The sequence below is a fragment of the Vespula pensylvanica genome, chromosome 9 (genome assembly GCF_014466175.1).
Source record: "Vespula pensylvanica isolate Volc-1 chromosome 9, ASM1446617v1, whole genome shotgun sequence".
Taxonomy (NCBI): Eukaryota; Metazoa; Arthropoda; class Insecta; order Hymenoptera; family Vespidae; genus Vespula; species Vespula pensylvanica.
In genome coordinates, this window is record NC_057693.1 from 4492500 (window position 1) to 4510175 (window position 17676).

General features: G+C 37.8%; 4 protein-coding genes across 9 annotated transcripts in view; 2 read left to right on the forward strand and 2 right to left on the reverse strand.

Annotated features, from left to right (window-relative positions):
• Positions 1-69: 69 nt before the first annotated feature.
• LOC122631836 (peptidyl-prolyl cis-trans isomerase 6-like) lies at positions 70-1498 on the reverse strand. Its single transcript, XM_043817984.1, has 5 exons — positions 1358-1498; positions 946-1150; positions 671-873; positions 458-600; positions 70-166 (listed from the first exon to the last, which is right to left on the reverse strand). Exons 1-5 carry the CDS (start codon positions 1496-1498, stop codon positions 70-72), a joined length of 789 nt encoding a protein of 262 aa, XP_043673919.1.
• LOC122631612 (structural maintenance of chromosomes protein 5) lies at positions 1015-15539 on the reverse strand. 4 transcript variants are annotated; one of them, XM_043817531.1, is made up of 16 exons: positions 14806-15539; positions 7601-7775; positions 7172-7499; positions 6754-7092; positions 6542-6670; positions 6244-6454; positions 6039-6170; positions 5389-5913; positions 5114-5243; positions 4785-5031; positions 4291-4698; positions 3969-4196; positions 3684-3863; positions 3516-3611; positions 3235-3445; positions 2156-2448 (listed from the first exon to the last, which is right to left on the reverse strand). In XM_043817531.1, exons 2-15 carry the CDS (start codon positions 7657-7659, stop codon positions 3314-3316), a joined length of 3144 nt encoding a protein of 1047 aa, XP_043673466.1. In that variant the 5' UTR covers positions 7660-7775; positions 14806-15539; the 3' UTR covers positions 2156-2448; positions 3235-3313. The 4 variants fall into 4 exon arrangements, with proteins under 4 accessions (XP_043673467.1, XP_043673466.1, XP_043673465.1 ...); XM_043817530.1 differs by having other exon boundaries at positions 7601-8441; XM_043817532.1 differs by lacking the exons at positions 2156-2448; positions 14806-15539 and adding an exon at positions 1015-1150 and having other exon boundaries at positions 7601-8324.
• LOC122631629 (gustatory receptor 23a-like) lies at positions 8409-10236 on the forward strand. Its single transcript, XM_043817566.1, has 3 exons — positions 8409-9574; positions 9632-9718; positions 9811-10236. Exons 1-3 carry the CDS (start codon positions 8543-8545, stop codon positions 9907-9909), a joined length of 1218 nt encoding a protein of 405 aa, XP_043673501.1. The 5' UTR covers positions 8409-8542; the 3' UTR covers positions 9910-10236.
• Positions 11175-17676, forward strand: part of LOC122631609 — a 17546-nt gene continuing 11044 nt past the window's right edge. Inside the window, exon 1 of one of the 3 annotated variants that reach the window (XM_043817525.1) lies at positions 11175-11731. The gene's annotated coding sequence lies outside the window, so the exon portion shown is untranslated. The other 2 variants (XM_043817527.1, XM_043817528.1) reach the window with 2 other exon arrangements.

Consider the following 17676-nt stretch of genomic DNA (forward strand, 5'->3'; position numbering starts at 1 on the left):
CGATATTCCGCGATATTCTCTTTCTCTTTCCACGTGTTTCGCTATATAAAATCACTTTCTAGATTATCTTTAAACGTCAAGTTGCTTCATCATCCAGTGAAAGAAACCAAGAACCGTGAAACTGAAAGTCAATGGTACGCAGGTCGCTTTGATCCATTCCCAGATACTGCAAATTAATGGATGAACGATGGCGTGAATCGTTTCGAGGAAACCATATTGATTAATACCTTTCGATTAAAATTAAATGGATTTGCAAAATGTAATTACGCAACAATAGGATCTTTATTACGCTTAACGCATATAAGGGATTAAACACGAAGCGTACAGTATCTAACTTATGAATTAAAAACGTTACCCATTAGTTTCCAACCATTTAAATATCTTTTGTCTGAAAATGGAAAAAACGCTACAAGGGATTATCGAAGGAGATAATTTGACAGGGGGTATATGAATTTACTTGTAGGGATCATCGGATACGAGGAACGGCGACGTCACCGGAATTACTCCACTTTCGGATATGACTACCGGCTTGACTGGTTTATCATGGACGTCCGTCTTTGTTTGTTCGATTTTGAAAACTACACTTTGTCCTTCGATTACCTGTCGAATTGAACGCTTTAGAAAAAGTACGAAAAGTATGTCAATTCTTCTCTACATTTTCGTTCTTTACCTTTCCAAAAACGGTATGCTTTCCGTCTAACCAAGGCGTAGCAACGGTTGTAATGAAAAATTGACAACCATTGGTATTTTCACCAGAGTTTGCCATACTAAGGAAAAACGGTCCGGTATGTTGTAAATCAAAGTTCTCGTCGTCGAAATATTTCCCGTAGATACTGATCGATCCACTACCATCGCCATTTTCGATATCTCCGCCTGAGATTCGATTCGTTTGTACGATGGTACGAAGGAGCGATTAATGTGCAACGTAGGGATAATTAACGATACCTTGAATCATAAATTTCTTAATGACGCGATGAAAGAGCGTGCCCGCGTAAGTTTTCCCGTTTACACCGGTCGTAGCTATCGTAAGAAAGTTCTTCACTGTTTTCGGAGCGACATCGCCGAACAAGCCTAAAACGATTCTTCCGGCAGGATGATCGTCGATCATCACGTCGAAATATACCTTATCCGTGACCGTAAAAGTAGCAGCCTGCAAGAAAGATAATTCTCCTCGTTAAATTTCCACACGCACATCGTGCGTTTACAAACTTTTATCGGTCTAACATACGCTTATTCAAAGAACGTTTTACAAAGTGCCGCTTTGATACGCAGGTTCTCTCGCGGAGCTTCACAAAAGATCCGGATGCGCAAAGCGAATGATAAAAGCGAACGATAAAAATGATAAAAGCAAATTTACATACTTGCCTACTATATCGTCTTCGCTCTCGCTGTAGAGATCTAGATTCACGATCCGTGCACCCGAATACTTTTCGTTTCGAATTCTTCGACGAGAGATATACCGTTTCGAACGTAAATTCACGCTAAAAACGCGCAACATTCTTTACGTACGAGCGCATGCGCGCACAGATAGATAAGAGCGAGGGAAACCTTACGTTTGATACGTACTGAACGACTGGATACTATCCGTTTTTCGTTCGATTTTTCTAATCTTATTTTTTTAAACGTTTAGTCGCATCGGGATACATTTGCGTCACAAAGGACGTTCAATCATCGAATTGACCACACGAACGAAGAATTTTATCAGCGATTCGTGATCAACGCGAACATTTTCATAAAAATTTACCCGTCACGTTACATTATTTTACGAAAATGCAATTTTACCTTTTGACTTTGTTTTAAGATCATTTATTTTCTTATATATTTCATTTACAAAATGAATTATTGTGCGTAGCAACGAAAGAACTTTCAGACGACGGAATCGTGAAACCGTATAATTGCTGCGACCTGTCTGGAAGCTTCCAAATGGAATGTATATCGAGATAAGTGTCAAAAGAGAATACGAAAGGGAACGTCGGTGAAAACAAATTAAAATGTACTATGCGATACTAATGAGATGAATAGCAAGCGATCAGAAAAATGTATATCGTGAATATTTCATATTGTCTTACGGAATGGTACCTCGTTGTATGAGACAAGAGTAACGAGAAAAGCAACTGTTAAAAAACACTTCATTTTACGAGTTGTGCTCAAACACACAGAATTTGACACATAGAATCCTAATTCACCGAAAAGAAGAAAAATCACAGCTCTTCGCAAAAGTTTTGTGACGCGTATCGAGACGTTATCGCGTTACATGCAACTTAGAAATGTACGATAGTTTCCGTTGAACGGCCAACGCGCTTCTGTCCAAGTTAAACTCGTTACGAATCGCGTCTGCGCTCCTCACGAATGCTTTCGAAAGGTCCAATTAGACGAAGTTCTCTTCCAATTTCGATTGGTCCTTCTTCGTATCTACTTTTCTAAGTATCGATGTCACGGCTTGTACTTCTTAATAAAACAAATTACATGGCATTTATCGTTTAATAGGAAAATACATTCTGTATGTCGTTTTACCTCGTTATTTATTTATTTATTCGTTTTTAAAAATAACAAAGCGCGATTATATTTAAAGAGCGATGAATACGTAGTACTTTTATTGATACAACTGACGGACATAGCAACGGCATAGACCGTTTCGTATATCGAAAGAGCAAGTACTCGCGATACGTGATTGAATTTGTTAACATTTCAAAAGGTATTTGAAAATCTCTAAATACATAATTAACGCTTATTGCGAATAAATAAGTAGTTGTACGATTACGAATAGTATTGGTTTTTTTTTTTTTTTCTTAGTATGGCAACCAAAGGTAAAGGCAAAAGAAAAGGATCTACCAGCAATAATAAGAATAACGATAAATCTGGCAAGGGAAATAACGGAAAGAAAAGTAAAAGTGCAAAGAGAACAAAAAAAAGTGGAGGAAGAATGAAGTTCACTATGGATATATTCAATGAAGAAGCCATGGAGAATGCTTATTATACGTGTCACAATATCATGGATGTTTTAAAATGTCGAGGATTTCCCTGGCCAGAAGCACAAAAGAAAAAGAAGAAGAAGGGAAGAAAGTGAATAGCTTTGTAAATTTGTATATTGGAACATATGCCTACGATCATAGCTTTCGAATAAATAAATAAATAAATATATACATATATATATATATATATATATATATATATATATATATATATTCTCATCCGTTTTCTTTGAATAGAAATTAAAAAAGATTATACATGTACCTTGAGTATATTTGCAGTCACATTATATACTACGTATTATTTGTAGTAAATATGCTTAAGTTTATAAAAAAATATAAGCTTAATCTCGCCTACGATTTGCGATATTTCTGTAGTACTCCTCTGCATCCAATTCCGAATGCGGTATCATGAATGGACCGTTAAACACACAATGTACAGTTACAGTTTGACAATATGAGAGATTAGGCAATAACTGTAAAAAGAATAACATTAAGATACATCTAATTTTCAATCTACAATGTCGTGAATTACTGGATACTCACTTTCGGTGTCAGTAAAAAATATTGAGAACTACCTGGCTTTCCTGTTATATTAACCAGTAGTTCAAAAACTCTTCTTTCGTTAACCGCATCCATTCCCTAAAGATACAATCAATGTATTTATTACGCGTTACGTATCAAATAAATTCGTAAATACGATTTGAAAAATACCTGATTAATCTCGTCGACACAACGAAAGGGTACTCTAGATAATTCTTGAAGAGAAATCATATAAATTGCAGTTGTTAACGACCTTTCTCCACCACTTTGATGGTGCCTTGTTAATTCCTGTAGCTCATCCGTATCTCGGAATTTGACGCGAATTTTCAAACCGTACTGATCGAAATCCATCTGGAAACATGTACGCAAGAAAATTGAGATTCGTTTCATCAAATATTGATCTTAAAAAATCAAAAACTTTAGGATAATTATTCATAGGAATTTAATGAAACTAACAATATTATCTCCATGAAAAAGGGTAACTTCCCCAGCACATTTCATATTTGAAAAATGTGAACTAAAATTCACATTTATCTGTTCAATTAATCTTTTCAAAGGTGGTAACCATTGTTCTCGTAATCTAACAGTGTCTTGTGTAATGGATTCCAATTGTAATTTTTCCTTTTCTATGGATTCTTTTAAATTATGCATGTCTGTTTTTACCTCTTCGTATTCCCGGAATATCTAGTAATACGGCGTACGATAAGAAACGAAATAAAAATGTATGTTATAGAAAATCGATAATAATAATCAAACGACTTTGTCTCTGATACTTTACATTTTCGGCATCAACACTTTGTTTCATACAAAACATTTTGGTCTGCGCTACGGCTATTTCTTTATCTATTTCTTCAATCGTAAGCGGTAGTTTAGCAAATGTTTGGTTTATAGGTTTGAAGCCCTCGTCTTGCGGGCTAAGATCGTTGGTAAGAACTTTTGCTTCGTTGTATGCTTTAATAGCTTCTTGCTTTAATGGCTTGTAATCGAATTCAATTTCTTTAAACGTTTTCTCTGCCTCGGATAACTTTTCTTTCATTTCTTGGATTTCATTCTCTCTGCTTATCAAAAGTTGTTTATACAAACGTAATCTTAACTTAGCTTGTTCGTTAATCGTTATATATTTCAAACAATCATTCAATAATGAATTATATTCTCTATATTTATCTAACTGATTATATACAATTGTCTGCAAAAATATAAGAGAAATTAATTTTAGTATCGAAACTAATGGTCATACTGCATATAAAACGTATGAGTATAAACTATAAAAACCTGAATCTTTTTATTATGCATCTCTACAATTTCTTCTCTACTCGTCCGTTCATTTTCTAAAATTTCAATCTTTTTATTAGCTATGGATATTCTGTTTCTTAGAGCTTGGATTTGCTGTATGTTATGCTGATATTTTGTTCTAGTTTCACGATATATATCTAATTGTTTATTCTCCGTACACATCTTTTCTTCGATTTCTTTCATCTTACGCAGGATTTCTTCCTTTTTTTCCGCAAGAACATTTAATCTAAAGAAATGTAATATTCCGTGATCAGTACGATTGAGTTAACAAAATTATAAATTCATATATCGGAGTATTATAAGTGTACCTTTCTTCCATTTGTTTCAATTTACTCGTATCCAGTACTATTGATAATAACCCGTTTCCAGCTACTTGTATCTTTTTAATAGATCTTTGACCAGTATACTTGGACATATTCACAGAATATATATAATTTTCTACGAACGTAAATAATACATAATACTATGAAAATTATAACAAATAAAGCGTAATTATTCTATTTATATCGAAGATGCAAAAAGAAATGATAGATTTGAGCATTCGTATTATTAATATTCGAATGTTAATAGATATTATACCCACCACTAAAATAACAGGATAAACTACGTGGTACATTATCCACATTTTCTTCGACAACACGTGATCCAACTGGTATATTATTCAAATTATACGATGGTATTAAATATTTCATTATAGCAGGTGGTGCGTCAAAGAGCGAAGCTAGATAATATTCGAAACCAAATCTTCTAATGTTTTTTAATGGTATATTCGGATCCATGTACATTTTTCTGTTAGGATCAGAATGTACTACGTTCACTTGTAATTTCTGCTGATCTCTCAAACACTTTGTTAATAAGTTCATATCCTCTTTATTTTCGCAGACGAAGGCTATTAAATCTCTAAGAGGAATTATCCTTTCCAAATATTTAGAATATGTAACATCTTTGACATTAATCAACGTTAACATGGGTTCATATATTTTTCCTCGAAATTTATCTTGATTTTCACGCAACCAAAGTACACCTCTATACGCATCAGGACTTCTCTGCTTCAAAAGCTCCAATCTCTTAGCTTCGATATTAATGGATTTTTGTTCTTCTTTTGCAGCTGAAATGGATTTAAACTTTCAATAGAGTATCAGAGTAAAACAGTTTGATTAATTTTTGACATAATAGCAAATTACAATCTTCAGATCAGGCTTTCATCTACTTTCAAGTAATAATGAAAAGTACCTCTGATCTCTCGTTCAATTCGTTCGTGTTCCTGCTTGCAAATGGTTATCTGATTCGCCAAGTTATTATTAACACGTTTTTGCTTTTCCAAGAGAGACAAAATTTCTTTTTGTTTCATTTCTATCGTTTCTTCTATAAATTGGTATACGTGTTAAATCATATAGAATTAAAATACGTATACGATAAATTATACAAAAGTACAAACCCGAACCAATATCCTTGATCATTAGACTTAAATCATTGTCCAGTTTACTTTTTTGCTGCTGCGCAAGATTTATATCCTGATCGCGATTTTGTTCTGCTTGTATTTTACGTGAACATTCGTTTTCAACCTCTTTAATTTCATTTTCAATCTGAAGTATTTTGGACATTACCTCCTTGGCTTTAGACTTTGTATTGATGACTTTGTTTGAATTCTAAAAGTATGAGATATTAATGATATTAAGTTTTCTATGCTGTAAACATTTTTATAAATAATGATATATCAGAAATAATGAACTTACATAGTCATTTATTATGTTTTGCTGAGTGCTAATGTCCGATTGTATTTTCCCTATCGCATCTTTCAATGGTATAAGTTTTGTTTTTACCGATTTTACTTCATTTTCTGCTACGTCTCTCTTCTTCTTTATCTATGCAAGTAAAATAATAATATTTAAATGAATTTGCAAAGATACACGACATTGGAATTTGATATTGGATTTTGAAGAATTACTTCGACCAATTGCTTTCTCTTTTGATCATATTGCATCCAAGCTTTTTTTTGTTTCAACGTTAAAATATGGTTCTTTATCGCTTTTTTTTCCTTGATAGTACTAACAATTTCCTTTAAATGTTCATATTTTTGTGTCCTGGTTTCTAACAAACGTTGTTCGCTTGCTAATTGCGTTTCTAAATCCTTATGCTGAACACGATATTCCTTCAATTTCATATGGTATTCTAATAATATTGGATCGCCAACCGATCTCTCCGTGCTTTCCAACAATTCTTGAGCATTCATTTTTGAAAAATCATGAACTTTGTCTTGCGGAAGAAACTGACACAGATTGTCTACCTGCAAGGAAGTACGAAAAGATTTTGTAATATTATTTCCATATAAAAATATTTTGTGTCATTGAATTCTGAATAGATACCTGAATATTGAAACTATTTGTTAACTTTTGTACAGTTGTAGAACTAACGGATTGTCCATTTATCAACCAATAAGATTTGTTCGTTCTATTAAATATTCTTGTAATGGTAACAAATTTGGATTGGCTCTCCTTCAATGTAATTTCAATTTTTGCATCGTTACAACCATTCTTTACATAATCTTTAACCTGTAGTGCTCTACCAATAATATTAGGTTTGCCTCCCAAACCAAGTACTATTGCACATACAATTGTTGATTTGCCAGTGCCGTTAGGACCAATGATTAAATTCAGATTTCTTCCAGGTTTGATAACAACTTTGTTATAAGTTCTTCCAATAAAAATAGAAAAAATAAATTAATTAAAAATAAAGAATCGTTATTTGATACAACATGGAAACGAAAGATTCGATATTTTGTTGCAAATACTTACACAAAATTTTCAAGATAAATTTGCGTTATTATTCCCTTTTCAATGACATTACCTTCCATCGTACTTTTTAAAAGTCGTCACGTTTATAAATTTGGAGGGAAAAGTTTATTCGTATTACGATCGATTATCAAAATTGATTTATGAAGTATCGAAGGTATTTACATCTTTTTCCTTTCTTCGCATTGAAAATTAAAGTTAAATCGTACATTGTATAAACTAATGCATCAATAATAAATTTTTCAAATAACAACTAATCGATTTGGTAATTAAAAACGAACATAACCATAAACTGAAATTTCCATCGAAGATTCACTGTGAAGAAGACACTCGGTGGAAAATAAATAAATGTTCAATCGATATACAACGACGTTTAAAAACTAATCCTTGATATAACATTTAAAAAATGAAAAATAGAAAATATTTAAAATGCCAACGACGTTTCGGGCACTTCAAAATTTCTTGTGCCATGCGCGTTACTTCCATTTAGGTTAGGTCGAGTTGATCTATAAACTGAACGTCTGCGTGCCCGCGTTTATTTGAATTTTCGCTTTCGTGACGATCTGTACAATTCGTACGCATTCTGCGATTTTTGTGTTATGCTATCGATAAGGTAGCACAAGTAATTGGGTAAACGTATCGACTCGAGAGATTCTCGTTATCGAGTCGCTTTACGAAGAATTCGATGCAAGCGTATGAAACTTTTATTTTCTTAACTATCGCCAAAGCGATGATACATCATTAGTTAATGTACCTTATCCCAAGGGTGATAAGCGATCGATCCAAAAACATGATCGCTATGGTTACTTCATCGCTAACAAATGATCTACCGACCCATAAAGTTCTGGAACAAAGACATTTCATGCAGTTTGAAAGAAGATAAGTAATAGTCGGTTGAGTTCTTGTTATATCTCGAAGTCGTCGTAGGGACCTCAATCGTGAAACATGAAGTTCGAAGTATCCGTTTATCGTAAAAAATACTTTCTTTTCCGCGCCAAAGATTATTGTTCTTTGATGCGACCATGTTTCGTGATTTCTTGCATACTCGGTGTATTTCCCTATCACGTTACTCCAACGAGCTTGAGCATATCAAAATTCGGCTACATATATACCACGTTCGTGACAGGTCTATACGTCGTTCATGTTTTCATTGTTCTATATCAAACCGATGTGTCCCGCATACTGAAATACGATAGCGTACCGGGAATGTTGCAAGGCAATTTTTATTTCATCCTTGGTACCGCGGTAGCCGTAACCACGTACTACAATATACATCGCAGATTGTTATTTCTTCAACAATTATATCTAGTGGCCTCAAGGTTACCTTCCGAAACCTTTAATAAGCTGTCGAAATATATTCACACGAAAGACATATTCGGGTTTTTATTTCTGATCGGACAAATGCCGAACATTTTGAACCGATCGTTGGTCCTAACACTCAGCAAGTGCTCCTTACTATACGCTACATTGATAGTTTTCATAATGGATATGCTTTATATGAATTGTACCTGCATAATTAAAGAATGTTTTATAAGAATTAACAAAAATTTGGAAAATCTTCAGCGCGTCGTCGTCACTGGCGAGCCTCATCTCTTGAGAAGGGTCTATCACGAAAAAAGGAATCCTTTGCTTTTAATAGAATTGAAGGCCATTAAAATGAGACATCAACAGGTCAGCGACGTTCTTCAACAATTGAACTCGACTTTTGGTTCTCAAATTATTATAACGTCTTTGATGACCTTCGCGGAAGTAACATTCAGTCTATACTTTTACATATTGCAAACGATCGATAAGAAAGAAATAAACTTGGAGAAGCAAATTTGGTATTCTTACTTTATAACATCGATAGCATATTATTCCATCAAGTTAGGTCTAATAGCGTGGGCGTGCGAAACCGCTAAAAACGAGGCTGCCGAGGTTGGAATTAGGATCCACGAGGTAGTTATCAATACTACGGACAAGGACATTAAAAACGAGGTAAAACGTCCTCCGCAAAAAGTTCATTCGTTCGACTACACGCTTTCAATGTTGCAGCTGCAATTATTTTCCTTGCAAGTATTGCATCGAGATAACACCTTTACCTCCAAAGGACTCACTATGGACGCGTCTCTCGTAACAACGGTTCGAATAATTATACTTATTAGTTTCATAATCGTTTGCGTTCAACATTTGTACTCGACTTCAATAATCCTTTTTATTCGTTCTTTTCGCAGATCGTAGGAAGCATTACAACGTATCTGTTGATTCTAATACAATTCCTGATTTCCTTACACTCGTGCAAACCCAACAACGGAACCAACGTAATATTTTAACGAGGGAAAATCAGAGCGAGAAAACGGTTAACAATAAGATTTTGTTCTTTCACGCATGTGTGTGACCTTATCGATTCCTTTCACTCGTGATCGAAGGCGCCCTGACGAGTTTCTGCGTAACACAGAAAGTTTCATTTCGACGCTGAGAACGTGTAACAACGGATGCTGCTAATTGATGCGTCAGATCAAGAAATACGTATTACGTAAATATAAACAATCCGAACTTCGTCCCTGGGCTCGAGTATTTTGTAATAGTATCGAAAGTACGTTTGTTTGTCTCTGTACGTGTGTTTATATGTCCCAAATAAAAAAAGTATAATATTTATAAGCGGTCTAACGATTAGAATAGATTACAAGCGACAAAGTAAACAAAACGACGAAGTTCTTTTTGAACTTAGGACGACGGTACATCTTGTCAAACGGTACATCCGTGACGATCTCGTACAAGGCAAACGTGTTTTTAACGATCTACACATTTTTCTTTGACCCGGATAAACGACTCGTGACTGTCAACAGTCGAAGCTCGTCGTTCCACTTTTGTAACGCGTGCTTCCGTGAACCACGAAATCCAAAAAATATCACACCTATTTTCTTTCAACGGGGAAAGCGATAACGAATATTTTTCCTTTTTCGAAATATCGGCAGTAACTCAATTATATAACCGCAACAATGTTGCAGTGCGGATTTAACCGCACTTTAAATTTAGGATGGAAACGATAAATATACGTACGTACACACGCACGTATATATATATATATATATCCCGTTAATATAATAAAAATACCGTTGATATCGCAAGTCGGAAGAACGGGAAAAGAGATAGAGAAACAGAAAAACGCGTTTTGTTCATTCATAACTAACGACGCAATTCTTCGACCCGTCCCTCTCATTATAATCACCATGGAGAGAGTTATCGTTCGTTCATTACCACAATAAAGGATCACATGACTACCGCGATCGCCGGCGCTTTTCCTTATCTCCACCACGAACATTCGTTAGTTATTAGAACAAAATAGAACGACTTCCTTGCTGTATTATATTTCGATCGCATCGAAAGATCCGAAGAGTAATCGTCGACGATGAGATTTTGATATCTCGATCGTACATCGTACTCGAAATATTATGGACGAGCTTCGACTAGATTTACGTACATAGGAACGTATCGGAATAAAAAATTCTCTACGAAAGAGTATCGCGCTTCGAATCGGTGCTCGTCGAAAAATCATCCGGTTCTTTCTAATTTGGGCGATAAGGAGGAGACCGCGAGATCCGGCGTGGCGTAGGCGATCACGCGACTGCGCGCGCGAGTGTTCCTAAGATCGAGGAGGCGCCAGCTTTTATTATGAAGCGTACCCAGTTGTCAGTATAGCGCAGGCAGTCGCGCGATTCGTTTCGTCGTGGGGCGAGAGACGCTTTGTCTTCGCGGCCTCGCAATTTTTTCTTCTCTCGGGTGCGTTTTTTTCGACGAATTATGAAAGAGAATTGCGGAAGAAGAGGATTAGTCGACGACAACGCGTAGGATTAGAGATCGTTCGATCGAGAACGCGTAGATACGAGAGAAAATATTGTTGCTCGAAAGAGGACACGGCGAGGACGCGACAGTGAGATGCCAGTTACTTTTATCGAGTGCGGTGTGCGTCGAAGAGAGGAACATTGTTATCGCGACGAATAACTTCTCGAACTAAATATAAATTGATCCGCTCTAACGCTCGAACGAAATGCGAAAAGATTCCGTCGGATTTCTGATGACATCGGGCAGAGACCGAGGTCGCGCTTCGCTGGATGAATTACCATAAACAGCTGGATATCGTCTAATCGTCGAGTACGTATTACGAGAATCTTTTGGCCTTCCCGTCGATTCGATGGATCGAAAAAAAAAAAAAAGAAAATCCATTGGAAATCGAGTTTGAGACGTGCGTCGATCACCTCCGTCGCTCGTTTCCATGGCGTTTTTTTCGCCTCTTTTAAAGCGTCGGCACGATTTCGTGACGGAGTAACGTAAGGACGCTCGTACGCTTATATACGTTACGAGTTTCTTTAGTGTTCGTCTAGAAGAAAGTTTCGATTATCTTCAAGGACTCCTCGATACTTTGAACGCGATTCACCAAACGTCTTGCACGAACCACGCTTCTCACTTGCGTTTCTTCGTCCAAGTATTGTTTCTTTTCGTTCCATTCCAGCAAATACGAAGACAAAACGCAATAATAGCAATGATGTCTTTGTCGTACGTCGTTGCACGTTTGTTTCATCGGTCGACGATCGACTTAGCGATGAATACATCCGAAGAAAAAAGTTGGGAAATCGTTGCGATCGTCATCGCGAGAATCATTCCGATGCACGACGAAGAGAGCGTAATACGATCAAATCGAGCGTAAACTTACGTTTCCAGATAAAGCGACAGGTACTCGCATTATACGAACATAATTACGGGACACACACGCGCGAGCGCGCGCGCGCTCTCTCTCTCTCTCTCTCTATCTCTCGATAAACGGCGTCTCATATTGGACGGGTACGCAAAATCACGGGCTACTTCGAAAATAGAATTTCGATACTCGGAATTCCTCTCGAAAGTGACGTCCATCGCTATTCCGCGTCATTGTTTCCCGCTCGGTTTTTCACGCGAAAGGAAAGAAATGTAATCATTTTTGTATTATTCCCCTAAACGTCACGCTTGAATCTCTCCATGTCTAAGACAAAACAGCAATTTGTCGTAGTAGCTCGACCGTAGTATTCGTTTCTTCTGCATCGAATTAGAAAGTGAAGGAAAGCGATAATATTACGATGGAACACAAAAATATTCAGCCGCTCCTTCAAACAGTAGTTGGGTAGGTTTGAACAAGTTATTCAGCTTGATAAAGTATGATTATATGCGTTGAAAGGTCATATTAAAAAAGTCGAACGATTCGATGAAAAAGATGTTGCGTGGACGATAACGATACGACGGTCGGTAGGAAATAGAAGGGTCGTTCGCTCGTAAATCGTTTGGCATTAGCACTGCGTGCGTGTAATTTGTACGCAAATCTCTTAGTCTGTAAGTATTATTTTCGTACGTGCGCTTACGTTAGAGCTTCATCGACATCGACGACGACGGGCGACAGAAAATTTCAAAATTGTACATTTTCTTACGAAATATCTTGGAGCATCGCGTCGTACGTTTTCCGATAGCGTCGGATCTCATAGACTCGCTTGACCTCGAAAGGCCAACGGTCCATTCACAAGTATCGAGAGAACGAGAGAGAGAGAGAAAAGTACCACTTGTTTTTCTCGAGGTCTCATCGTACGATGCCACGTACATAGGGACGTACATACATAGATGTATTACGTCGCATCGTCGCCGTTGTCGTTGAGGTATCGCGTGAGGATAAAATCGGATCTGGGATGGCTGTAAAACGCTATCGAGTGACTCACATCGCTCTCGTATGTAGGAGGAGGGCACCTACGTATACGTATTTTTCGTGCGCGTATCGCCTTCATTGGGACAAACAAAATTGTTTTGCTGGTTCGCCTGCGTACCGACAAAATTTCGCTCGTTTTTTTCTCTTTCTCGCTCTTTTTCCATTTTATTCGCGATGTGTTATATTTAACGACTTCGAGATAAGATTATCGCGATTACCGTACGTGCCCGTGTTAACGCGCGCATCAAAATCGAAAGTGAAAATACTGTTTTCGTTCGAGAGGATTACTCGTCGCATTGCGCGAGCTACGCTCGTTAATTTGGCCCTCTATCTATTCGGGTAAAGTACACGAATCGTATCTTGTGTAAGCTCGTTCGATGACCTAGACTTTATACAGAGAAAGAGAGAAATAGCCAAAGATGTTTCGACGAACGAGTCTTCGGGCCAATGGTTGACGCGCTATTCGTTTTCTGCCATAGTTACGCTACGCTCGTGTAAGCTAATCGAAACGAATCAAACTCTCCGAGTTCCATCGTAGTCGTACGACAGAGCACGCGCAAAGCTTTGCTTTCGAGCAGAGAAGAAAGGGAAGAGGAAGTTGAGATGGAAGCCAAGTGACCATGGCACGCGCGTATAACGGACCTTTGGAACAGCGCTCGTATAAACTGCTGCTGATAGTTAAACGTGGGTGGGTAGGAACGCGTTCTTTTCAAAGTCGTCGCTTCGTCATTTCTCATTCTTTTTCTCTCCCCCTTTCTCTTACATACATATTCATATATACACACATATATATGTATATATGAATATATATATATATATATAAAGCTATAAATATATATAGCTTTATGTATATGCGCAACGTTCTCGAACTTGAATTCGTACCACCGCTTCCTATTAGCTTACGAAAAGAGAGAGGATGACTCTCTAAACGTTCGTTTTTCATAATATTATCTAGTTACTTTGCTCGCTCGATCGCTCGCGTGCATGCGTCACTCGCGTGAAATCACGCGATCGAAGGTGAATAAAATTGTTATGCATTATCTCACGGTATTCTATATTTATCGACGCGCATAGTAAATAACACGCGTTTTTCTTCGTCAACGTTGTCCTTCGTTTTTCTTCTATATCTCTTCAATCGTCCGTGATTCGCGATAACGAATGACATATTTTTGCTTTTGCGAAAAAATAGAGTCGCTCGCGTTTCTTCGATAAACCATATTTTTACCGAATCGTGTTTATCCTATTGCTGCTAAATTTGAAATTGAAATGAGCGTTCGACGATCGCGAACAGAAAGAGACTATTTTGACGTAAATTAGAGTTCGTTACGTTCGCTACGATTGACTATTACTAACGTAACGGACTAACGTAAAAGAAGCATATACGTATATGTTTACATATGTCGTATACGTATAGTATTAACGTACGCGTGACGATGACGAAAGCACGTAGATCGTGGGGAGAGACGTGTGTGACGTGAGATCTTTTCGTAGGATGAGATACCTTATTGCGTCTTCTTCGCAAAATTTGTCTTCTCATCGTCACGTTGTAGGAGAAGGAGGATTCGATGACGACGTACGTACGACGGCGTTCCATCGACAACGACACAACGAGCCAACGACACAACAGCCGACGTAGAAAAATAGAAAAGAAGAATAAGAAACGCTGATCGCGACAATCGGTTGTTTATGTAGCAGTCGAAACTGTAAACTTTCCCTCTCTCTCTCTGTCTTTCTCTTTCATTCTTATTTTTGCACCGTAAATAAATGGCGCGTTGGCCCGCCAACGGTATGCTGCCCCGATTTATCATATGTGCGATATAAACACAGGTATATGTGTGTACGTCGTATACTTATGGTATCCTAGTCGAATACAGTACGATTCGCTGGTATTTTCTTCTCGTTCAATCTTCGAACGTAATTTCACGTTATTGCGCGTCTTCGTCGTAATTTAGAAAAGATATTGCGTCGCTCGTTTACTCGAATTAATCCCTAAGAACGCGAGGAGTGATGCGAGAAATGATGCAAGACGCGTCGCTACCGTTGAAATCGTTGTTGAAATCTTTAGGAAAATATAGCGTTAGATATGGTAGATCAGGTAGACGCGAGCATTATGTCATTGATTCGTGCGCATTCGGCCGTTTCGTCGATCCGCTTCGAATATATAGTTTTTATCAGACAAAAACGTATTTTCCGTTCTTTCGTTCGTAGTGAAAAATGTCAGATGTCGAATCGAGAGAGAGAGAGAGAGAGAGAGAGAGAGAGAGAGAGAGAGAGAGAGAGAGAGAGAGAGAGAGAGAGAGAGAGAGAGAGAGAGAGAGAGAAAACGAACGAACGAACGAACGAACGAACGGTCACGCGATAACGGGGAATACACGTATTATTTACTCATCTTCTTCCTCCTTTGTTTAAAGTCGAGCCAATGTACTTACATACTACATGTTTTTTTCGGTCGCTTTCTTTTTATTACCATGCTGCTTTTATCTTTTACTACCGCACCTGTAACTTCGACCAGGAGTGAGAGAAAAACAACGGTGCTGCTTTACGATGAATCACTATGATGAAGAAGGCGGATCGCAGCCGGAGGATGACGTTGTTAAAAAAGATGAAGAGTCGAGAGCCGGTACTACACGTCGACGTCCGATTTGCTCGCTCGTTGCAACGACAAAGTAAAGTTGCTCGTCTCGAGAAGGAAGGTAGGCGTACGGCCCTACGGAGATCGATCTGATTTATGTATTTCCTTTGGCTTTGAGCTAGCTGATATAATACTTTGCGATAATATCGAAAGAAAAAAGAATCGGTGAAAAGAGAAACGGGTTTCGAAGCACGCTCGATCCTTATTTGTTTCTCTCTTTGTTTTCGCAACACACGTTATTGCGCGTTTCGAGGTGCCAGATAGCGTTTTGTTAAAAACAAATCTCCTCGTGCGCGTATTTTCTGGCCTGCGACAAACAAACATCGTACGAATCTTGTAAAATATTTATCGGACGAAATTTCTATATTTCGTAAGCGTGGAGAAGAAAGAAAGAAACAAAGACGTCGACGAGATACGCGTTTCGAGGGATCTCCGTTCTTCGTGTTTTGAATGCGATGCATTCCACGGCGATGACTGGATTATACGAGCGAGCGAGATGAATTGTTGCGAGGTCGATGCCTTCCACCCACCGCTACTATTGCCACTGCTATCCTTCCTTCTTGTCGATTGACCGAGCTTGTCCTTGACACGGCTCGACACTCGTTTTATTTCATACTCCGTTTCGGATGTTTGCGTTTAACGCGCGTTCGATCTTTCCTTTTAAGCGGAGATCCGCATACTCGCTATCGAACGAGGATAATAATATTTGCGATGTCGTTTCGTTTATCTCGCCTCGGTTGAGAGGGATCGCGTTACAAATGAAATCGACGTAAGTAGTTTCTTGTTCGAGCCGGAGTTCGGCAAAAAAACGTTTCACGTTAATGAATCGCGCGTTAACGCGCAAGTCCGTTCGAGATACGTTCCATTGTCGCTATATACGACCTTCTCGCAACGAGATTTCTTGTCTCATAGCTCGCTAAGGAAAATTCATACCGACGTATTCTTTCCTGCGATCGTATTGAATCGATATACCTTGACCTTGAATCGAAGGTTTTATCTAGTCTCGACGTTCAAAGGCGGCCCGATGAATCTCACGTTATTGACGGTCTGTGCGTTACGTCGTCGTCTTTTTAACGACTCGGAAGGTTGTGCGGTCGATAATATGTTTCAGCGAGTGGCAAAAACAAACACTTTTTGCGACATCTTATAAAGCGGCAAGTTTGCACAGTAATATTTTACATGAATGACGAGAAAAATACTTGACCGTCATACCCGATACAATGTATATAGTATTACGTGTGTTGTTCTTTTTTTAAATAATGTTCGTTTCAAGCGTCGCGTTTCTCAGGCACGCGTAAATAACGTTACCAATTTACGTCAACGTACGTTATAAATTACACATTTTTTCATTCAACGAGGAAGGACGAAAGTGGGATATAGGATTACAATGACCGTAAAAGTAGATCGAGTACGTTCATAAATCCGTAGGACCGATCACGGTTCTTAGAACTGAAAAGCATCTCGCTCGTTCGTTCGTTCTCTCAGTTTCTCTTTTCCGATTGAATTCTCTACGGATACGGAGTTTTAATCTTCGTCGGTTATATAAAAGGCAAGGATAAACTGTCGATGAAGACAATAACGAAGAGTTTGCCATAAAATGGATATCGTTGCACGCTGTGACTAATTTATCGATATTGCAGTTAGTCGATAATCGCCTCCCATCGTCGAAGAACTCGAAATACGAAAGGAATCCAAATATAAATCCTCGTTCGACCATGATTCTCGTCAGCGTTTTTCTGC

Excerpts from the sequence above, each read along its gene's own strand:
- LOC122631836 (XM_043817984.1), bottom strand. The coding sequence starts at position 1,498 with ATGTTGCGCGTTTTTAGCGTGAATTTACGTTCGAAACGGTATATCTCT. Across the intron at positions 1,151-1,357 it reads ACGATATAGTAGGCAAGTAT|GCTGCTACTTTTACGGTCAC; the intron begins GTAAATTTGCTT and ends TCTTTCTTGCAG. Across the intron at positions 167-457 it reads GTATCCGATGATCCCTACAA|TATCTGGGAATGGATCAAAG; the intron begins GTAAATTCATAT and ends ATTAATTTGCAG.
- LOC122631612 (XM_043817532.1), bottom strand. The coding sequence starts at position 7,659 with ATGGAAGGTAATGTCATTGAAAAGGGAATAATAACGCAAATTTATCTT. Across the intron at positions 7,093-7,171 it reads CAAATAGTTTCAATATTCAG|GTAGACAATCTGTGTCAGTT; the intron begins GTATCTATTCAG and ends ACTTCCTTGCAG. Across the intron at positions 5,244-5,388 it reads TTTATCCTGTTATTTTAGTG|AAAATTATATATATTCTGTG; the intron begins GTGGGTATAATA and ends TTACGTTCGTAG.
- LOC122631629 (XM_043817566.1), top strand. The coding sequence starts at position 8,543 with ATGAAGTTCGAAGTATCCGTTTATCGTAAAAAATACTTTCTTTTCCGC. Across the intron at positions 9,575-9,631 it reads ACAAGGACATTAAAAACGAG|CTGCAATTATTTTCCTTGCA; the intron begins GTAAAACGTCCT and ends TCAATGTTGCAG. Across the intron at positions 9,719-9,810 it reads ACGCGTCTCTCGTAACAACG|ATCGTAGGAAGCATTACAAC; the intron begins GTTCGAATAATT and ends TTCTTTTCGCAG.